At 33.5% G+C, this 8,990-nt stretch overlaps 1 protein-coding gene across 1 annotated transcript; it reads left to right on the forward strand.

Annotated features, from left to right (window-relative positions):
- Positions 1-5,310: 5,310 nt before the first annotated feature.
- Positions 5,311-6,605, forward strand: LOC110094777 (histone H1). Its single transcript, XM_020820104.2, has 2 exons — positions 5,311-5,615; positions 5,694-6,605. The coding sequence occupies exons 1-2, from the start codon at positions 5,418-5,420 to the stop codon at positions 6,411-6,413; spliced, it is 918 nt and encodes a 305-aa protein (XP_020675763.1). The 5' UTR covers positions 5,311-5,417; the 3' UTR covers positions 6,414-6,605.
- The last annotated feature ends 2,385 nt before the right edge of the window (positions 6,606-8,990 follow it).

Consider the following 8,990-nt stretch of genomic DNA (forward strand, 5'->3'; position numbering starts at 1 on the left):
TACAAATAACATCAACCCATATGCCTCCTCTTATAGAAACCACTCAAAGTTACTAGGTAGATAACACCAAATTTTTTTTAACTTTATTAGAGTTTGAAAGTTCTCTATCTAGAGTATGCATGGATGTCACTATCTGGGTAAATTTAGTATACATGTTTGAGATAGATTTATTAGGTTTCATGCGAAAGATTTCTTAGTCATGTAATATAATGTTCAACCTAGATTATTTTACTTCATTAGTACCTTCATGGGTAATGCATAATCTATCACAAGCTTCTTTCATAGTAGTACATGTAGAGATTCTCATATAGTATTTAGATTTTAATGCACATAAAAAATAGATATTTAGTATTCAGTTGAGCTAAGCTTCTATCCTCATTGCTCCAATCACTAAACGATACTTCAATATTGATGCTATTAACAAAACAAAAATGTGCATAATAACATTTTTGTGCTAAAAATTATATGAAAAAATCAATAGATTGCAAGAAGGTAGACATGTAAAATTTTTAAAAATTAAATGATATATTATTAAACAAAGGTGGACGAGTTATTGATATTTTATTAGGGATCATAATTCCGAGATCCCTTCTGATACTAATTAAAAGTTTGATGAAGGGTGTTTAAGTCTCGTTGAATTGTCCCTAGGCACACCAAGAGGGGGGAAGGGGGGGGGTGTGAATTTGTTCTTTAAAAATTTACTCATTTTAAAAATACTTCACATTAATAATGAGTGCACACGGAAGAACTTAATAATAACTAATATACCTTTACTTTAATTGATTTTCTTAACACATATCAATGATATTTTTTTTTTCAATTTGTTTCAACAAGAGTTAAAATTAAAGCCAATGTGATATAACAATACTTAGAATTTAAGATACTAATATGATACCGATACTGATATAGACTAACTAGATAGTATGTGTACATACATCATTATAAGATTTTACTACATTAATCTGATCTTGACATTTCCTTACATTTGGATGCTTTAGTTTTACAACTTTTATATGACCGCTTTACTAATTGATAGTACTAATACGAAGACAGTTTTTTGGATTTAACACCAATATTGATTTATTGATTTCTCCACTATATTATTTTACTGGCTTCTATACCATATTGTTTTACTATTTGCATATTCTAGTATTACTACATGCGAGTTTTACTATTTTTATACAGATTTTTAATCATATGACAATTACTATTATGAATTGAATGATGGCTTGCATATTATTTTTTTTATCCTGTTTTAAATTTAATTATTGGATTTAAGTGTGATATGCTGAGCTATTTATATCATTATATGTTGCTTAAATGATTTCAGATCTCGACAAGTGAGCATGAGTAAGAGATTGATTAGATCCCTCAGGTTCTTTTTCTTTTATTTTAGTTATTATTTTCTACTCAATATTTGAATAGACATGATATGATTGTATGATTTTTTTATATTATATATGATTTTTAGGGAATGAATATATATATATATATATATATTTCATTTATTTATTGATTGATGTTTTGATAGATAATTTTATTTCTATTGGTACTTATATTGATAAAAGAAATTAGGTAGCTCCGATTGTTGTATATTAAAAGATAAAAGAATAATTCTTTCAAATTAAATTCTGGGACATTGTAGAATCATTCATGGAGCCACCATCAATGTAGTTTGTATGTCGACAACATCACATACTTCTACATGTGATATGTCAACATCATCACCTACACCAACAAAAAATGGTGAACTAATTGATCTTCCATTATTCTTATCATCATAAATTTTGCAAATAAATTTTTTTGAGAAAAAATGGCACACATATGAGAGAGATTAGTGTTAACTTAATAAAAAATTCTCATTAAAGATAAAATAATGTACTAATCAGTTCATAGCTTGGATAATTACAATTATGGACTGCACTCCATGGAATTGATACATCACTCCAATCTTAAACTAAATTCATCAGATATATTTGATAAATTTCATGTATTATGAGGCACATAAGGTTACATTTTTTTAAAATAGTTTAAATATTATATGATAATTTGAAAATATATGATATTTTTCAAATTATTTTACTCATCATAAGGTTACATTTTTTTTAAATAGTTTAAATATTATATGATAATTTGAAAATATATGATATTTTTTAAATTATTTTACTCATCATATGAATTTTTTTATTTCTTGATGCTATTTGGCTGGCAGGTTGGTTGAGCTCAATCTTTATGTTAAGATTTAAATATAATAAGCATTCATTTTTATTATCCATCAAATATTCAAAATTAAAACTAAAATTAGCTTACATTTTTTAAAATGATTAGAGAGAAAGTTATTTTCTTCCTATTTTTATATTATTAATATAGGAGAAAATGCAATAAGTAAAATAGTACATATTATTTATAAGATTAAATGAAATTTGATGGATTATATAGACCAGATTTGCCAAAATTCTTTTATGGCTTTAGCCTTTATAAAGGATTTTTTCAAAGAAAAAATTAATTCCAAAAATCTGGCTTGCTTATTCAAATAACTAACAAATAACAAGAAAATAAAACCCTTTTTGAATGAAATAAAAATTTATTAGGATCAGAGAAACAACAATCAGCTTCTATCAAACACAAAACCAATATGTCAAGCAAATAAATATATATATACATACTCGTACATAAACAAAGTTTTAAATTTAATGTTCTCTCAAAAGAAAAATAGCCATGGCAATCAATAGAGATAACAATCGATAGAGATGTATTCATGTATTTGTCTGTATATATATATATATATATATATATTATAAAAGCTTTGCCCTCTTAAATTTTGATCAACCCTTTCAACTCATCTCAGTTGAAATCTTAGGCTTTGTTTGAGATAGCTTTCTTTCTGCTTCTTAAAGCAGCTTTCTTGTACAAAAAATAAAAATTTTGTTCTAAAAAGCGGCTTTACGAAGTAGAAAGAAAGCCGCCCGAAACGAAGCTTTAGTTCCATCGCTATCATGTGTTTAGTTATGCTTGAATACATGCATGCATGATGGAGTAAGAATTCATTCTAGAAGATTCAAAATCAATCCATAGTTGAATCAAAATCTGAATCCCACCTTGAGGAAAGGCTCACTCTTATGGTTAACAACACTATTGTATAAGCAAAGAAAACTTTCTACCCAACAATCTTAATTAAAAGGCCGAATCAGATATCCCATGTTGTTTCAAGAGTTCACGACTTCGTTTTACTACCATACAACAACAACAACAACATCAAGCCTTTGTCACACTACATGGGGTTGGCTACACGAATCATTTTTCTCCATTATGTCAAGTTAAAAGTCAAATTCTCATTTAAATCTAATAAAAAATATCATTTCTAATATTTTCATATTTTCTAACCAATTCTTTTTATGTCTACCTTTACCTTTCTTAACTTTGTTTTACTGCTATGCGAAACAATTTTTTTTTTCCTTGTGAACTCACATCAAGTCACATTCAAAGGAAAATAATACTATGAATGCTAAGACAACTTTGGTTCTTATTTTCTGAGCCTTGCTTAAAATCTGACCTTCAACAGTCTAAAACTTAAGTTATCTTCCTATGTATCTTAAGAACATAGTCACTTCTACAGAGTATGGTACTTATTGAGGTTTGCAATATAAAACACAAAAGCAAAAGCTTGAATCCCTGCATCTTCTTGAGCTGCTCTTATCAGTATGACTGTCAAAAGTGTAGAATAAAATATTATGCTCTCATATTACAAGTCATTCAATATAATTTAGTTTATATGCTAGTGTGGCCATTGAGTAGGTTGGCATTAGTTCGACCAGCACCATTATTAGGGTATTGCATTCTATTTTCTTGCATTTCAATTCTTTTGATATTTAATTTGAAGAAAAAATCATATATAAAGTAAATTTTTAGGAATTTGAAAAATGCAAAATCTATATTTTCGATGCACTTAAAAATTGGTCAAATCGGAATATTTTCAAATCCAAGGTTACATCAGCTCTTGATTCTCGCATGTTGCTTCCACCAGTCGTTGCTTGCCTGCTACTCCATAACACCACCCGCCACCCACTGATACTGTTGGTTGCCTATTTGGGTCGCCAACGCCTAACCTCACAAGCATTTCAATGCATTTGAAATACACCATAACAATAATATATATATTTTTAATGCATTAGATTTGCATCCAACAATATTAATACACACATTCTAATTACTATGTATTTATAAAAAAATATAAATATATTTTAAACCCAACCCAAAAACCACTAAACCAATCTTCCACATGATTGAAAATGTTTTCTAAAAAGTTAAGCAAAGAAGAAAGCAACTAAATGAATCCATATCTATTAATTGCTTAGCACAATTATATATCATATATGCCTTTTCATTAAAGCTACTATTGAACCCTTAAAGGCTTAAAATTTAAGTGCTATGTGCATCATGAAGATCACCATGATTAAATATCACATTGCTATGTAGGATTTGAACATGTCAAGGCAAGCTTGACTATACCAAAAGAAGCCCTTCCTATTCAAAAACTTGATAAAATGAAGACTAGCAAATGTATAGTGAATAAATAAATCAAATTAATCTAAAAACATCAATACATGCATCATTATATAACAAAAGATGCACATCCAATCACTTCAATCCTTCCAAAAAATAAAAAAAAAATGAAGAATTTTGATTGTATGAACTGAAATTCCAATCAATAGCTCTTCTCACAAGCACCAATAACATTAAAAATGTGATGTGTCTCTTCCACCCCTTTAATTTCACAATAAAATATTCATTTCATAACCATTTTTCATGATTCAAAGTTCTACTGACTCTTTCAGACCTCTACTATCACCTCAAATAAAAAAAACAGGAAGAAACAATCAAAATTTGAAGCAAGAGATCAAAAACCATAGCAAACTCAGAGAAAACCATGTGCATGACCGATTTTAGTAGAAAATCTGTATTTATTTTAATACTGAACCAAATGAGGCAAATATAGGCTTGTTGTAAAGCTAAGGTTCAGAGCTTCAAAATGGTCCAAATTTTTCTTAAATTGGTTCAGTGTAGGTTAAGTTATTCAATGAACAAGAGAGGGGGAAAGCACACATCAGCTAAGCTTTAAGTCCTTCAATCCCAGCCCACTCTTATCCTTACCTCACATTGAAGAGCATTCGCAACCGTTGATTAGTAAAATATCCAAAGGCCAAAATTTAAAACAATTCCCGAAGGGATCCGCGGAAGTGACCATTATCCAATGGAAAATTTCCACGTGTGATCCGTTTACGCTGCCGCTCGGTATTTAATCGCAATTTCCTCCTTCGTCGTCCCGCACATCGGTAGATCTCCGACCTTCCTCTTCTTCCGTTCAGTCTGTCTACAAACCCTAATTCGAGCCTCACTTAACATCCCAATTGTTCCCAATGGCTACCGAAGAGACCGTGCAGCCGGTAGTGGAGGAGCCTACTACGGATTCTCCCCCGGCGGAACCCGCAGCCGATAAGCCAGAGGAGACCGCCGGCGAAGAGAAGAAGGAGGCTGCTCCGAAGAAGACAAAGGCGAAGAAGGCAGCGGCGCCTCGCAAGCCGCGCGCTGCTGCCACTCATCCGTCCTATTTCGAGGTAATTCAAATTCTCCAATATGTATTTCGGATTTTTTATTGCATCGGATCTGATACCTTATCAATTGGTAAACTCTAGATGGTTGGCGATGCGATAACTTCGCTTAAGGAGAAATCTGGATCGAGCCAATACGCCATCACTAAGTTCCTTGAGGAGAAGCATAAAAATCATCTGCCTTCCAATTTCAAAAAGTTGCTTCTGGTACAGCTTCGTAATCTCACCGCAAATGGAAAGCTCACAAAGGTGAAAGGCTCATATAAACTCTCTTCCGCCGTAAAAGCTAAGACTAGCAAGCCTACTGTATCTAAGAAGCCCACTACAGCGGCTTCAAAGGCCAAGAAGACTACCGCCGTGAAGGCCAAGCCAAAGCCCAAGGCTGCTGCTTCCAAGCCAAAGCCAAAAGCGAAAGCAAAGCCAGCTGCCAAGCCTAAGGCTGTTGCGAAACCAAAGCCGAAGCCTGCCACCGTTGCGAAGCCCAAACCCGCAGCGAAGCCTAAGCCCGCAGCGAAACCCAAACCGGTTGCTGCCGCGAAGCCAAAACCAGCGGCGAAAGTTGCGAAGGTAGCGAAACCGAAGCCAAAGACCACAACGGCTAAGCCCAGCACGCGCCCATCGAAGGTTGCGAAGACCTCGGTGAAGGACACTCCCGGTAAAAAAGCAGCAGCGGCGGCAGTTGTTAAGAAGCCCGCACCTGCGGCAAAGAAGCCAGCAACTCCAGCGAAGTCTACGAGGGCTGCGAAGCCTCCGGCCAAGGCTGCTCCGACGAAAAAGACTCCGGCAAGGAAGGCCAAGAAGTAGATAGATATTATGTTATTTTTTCAAGCAAGCGTTTGATTTTTCTTTTTTGTTTTCCTTTTTTGAACTCGTCTCTTGTTTTCTCTATCACCAGAATGGCAGTGGTTGTAAATTTAAAGATGTTCTTAGGGCATGTTGACATTTTCTGTTACATCATTGTTTCTTCCTTAAAAATCTGTGCTTTGCTACAAGAAATTTTCCTGTTTTTAGTAGCTACGAACGGGGCAATGGATCACCTGCTAATGAAATGAATTGTTTTAGTTTGGAATGAATCAATCAAACGTTTGATAATGCGTCTTGTTAGTTTAATATATTAAGCGTTAAGATTGTTTCTTAATTAAAAATATTTTCTTGATTTGCTGTTTATCAGTATTATATTTATAAATATTAAAATGAAATTTATTTTAAAAATAAATATTTTATTTTGAATAGTTGAAAAAGCTTTTGTTTTCATATCATAACTATGCACATAATATGAAGTAAATAAGCAAAACTTTTTAGTAAGATTGTGACACTTTATAGTACATTAACTGACACATTCATAATACATATATAGAGTTACTAATATTTCTCTTTAATAATTCCACAAAAGAAAAATCAGATATCTCTTAATTTGTATCGTGAAAGTTATTCTCATAATTTAAGTTTTCATGTCCCGCTTCACCAGGACATATAGCAATCAATGAGTAACCTACACTCTTTACAATTCTTAGGTAGGTTAAGTCTCATATTATGGTAAGATGGAAGCTTATAACCATGACTTATAGCAATTATAGCATCCATATCTTTCTGTGTATATGGTGAATTTAGGGCATTGAAAGGGATGCAACAATAAAAAAATCACCTTTCTACAGCTATGTCAGCATGATGTATTGTTTCCTTAGATGCTAAGACATTTTTCATTAAAGGTTGGGAACCTGATTTTGTTCTTAGAGCAAAAAAAAGTGTCAATCTCAACAAGCTTTTTCTTCCCCTTAGCAAGTTCTGATAGATGTGCTTCAAAGGATTGGGATTTAGATAGGGAGGAAGAATCCTTTCATTCCTCTACTTCAACATCTATTGTAAACAATGTATTGCCTAACTCCTCCTGTACTTGTTGTTTTCTATTTAAAATATCTTTTAAGTTCTCCTGCATTTGAAATCGAAGATCATGTGGAACTTTCTTGCATGCTGCTATAATCCCCTTAACTCCTAGATGTTTTATTCTATTTATTCATCCTCCCTTGTACACAATACCACAATACAAACATATGAATTGTCTCTTCCCCTCAACTCCTTTAATCTCAATGAAATAATTCCACGCAAAATCCACCTTCTCACGCACACTACAACTTGAAGCAGCACTTTGAGTTCCCAATGCTTCCATCCTTTTATGATCAACTAAATACAATCACAACAATGAGTTTCATATGAATTATGAATTTAAAGATTGAAAATAAAAGTTTGGGCAAGAAAAAATAATATCTTTGATTGAAAATCGACTTCCAAACACATAACAAATCAACTCATGAACATGGATTCATCATCTACATTGAACAATTCAAGTAGTCCTGCAACAAAAAAAAAAAAGTTTTCTAGTGTTGTCTTTGATCGTCAAGGATCGCTGGAAATGATTAACAAAAATCATCAAATTCGAAGTGCCCTACAAGTTTGCCTTTAAAGTCGAGGCCAAGAAGGTAATATATGCTTCTCCTCCTGTTTTCGAATAATAATGGCATGAACGTTTTATTAAAGATGTTAAGTTTTGCCTAGTAAGACATGTTGCATTCAATTGCCATATAGCAAGTGCTTCGGACCTCATTAAATTGCAGAAATAGCGAGTTTTATAACTCCTGAACGAAGTGTAAATAATTGTGGAATTTCTGTATAAAATGATTTCATTTGATATAGCGAGAAAACTAAACACAGGAGTTTAGGACCCTTAATTGCAAAATTATTTTGAATCTGCCATATCAACTAATGAGCAAAAAATGTAAAAAAAAGAATAAAACAAAAGTTAAATCTCACGGTAAGCGGGCGGCTAGGATGGTCGGAGGAGGATTTCGCCGGCGGCTGGGGTGATCGTGCTGCTGATATTAAGAAAGGAAGTCATCTAACTAATTCAAAGAGAGAAAAAAAATGTAAAAAAAAAAGGTTTAGATCTCACAGTAAGCCGGCGGCTGGGATGGTCGGAGGAGTTCGCCGTGGATGGGATGGTTGGAGGAGTGTGCCGGCAGCTTGGATGCTCGGAGCCTCGAAGGAATTCTTCGGTTCTTTGTTCTTTCCCCCTTATGCTTTAGTCGTCGAGCGAATAGGGGAACGACCAAACAATAATGAATCGCGTATTTAGTGTAGAGCGCGATTTTGAGGCTTATTATGGCGTTTGATCATATTTTGACGGCTGAGATTTGTCACACTTAGAACCGTCCGGTTCTTCAAAACCCGCCCGGTTCGGCGGTTCATCGGTTCAACCGTGGGTTCTTGACCGTTTCACTTCCAGCCGATTCTTTCGACTAACTGGACCGGTTCACGGTTAAATCGGTCGAACCGGCCGGTCCGATCCGGTTTTGAAAACGTTGATATTTAGTTAATTTAATTTAA

The sequence above is a fragment of the Dendrobium catenatum genome, unplaced genomic scaffold (genome assembly GCF_001605985.2).
Source record: "Dendrobium catenatum unplaced genomic scaffold, ASM160598v2 fragScaff_scaffold_659, whole genome shotgun sequence".
Taxonomy (NCBI): Eukaryota; Viridiplantae; Streptophyta; class Magnoliopsida; order Asparagales; family Orchidaceae; genus Dendrobium; species Dendrobium catenatum.

What these genes read in the sequence shown, in the direction of transcription:
- LOC110094777 (XM_020820104.2), top strand. Translation starts at nt 5,418, where the DNA reads ATGGCTACCGAAGAGACCGTGCAGCCGGTAGTGGAGGAGCCTACTACG. An exon ending in CTCATCCGTCCTATTTCGAG is followed by an intron (nt 5,616 to 5,693) that starts GTAATTCAAATT and finishes GGTAAACTCTAG; the next exon opens with ATGGTTGGCGATGCGATAAC.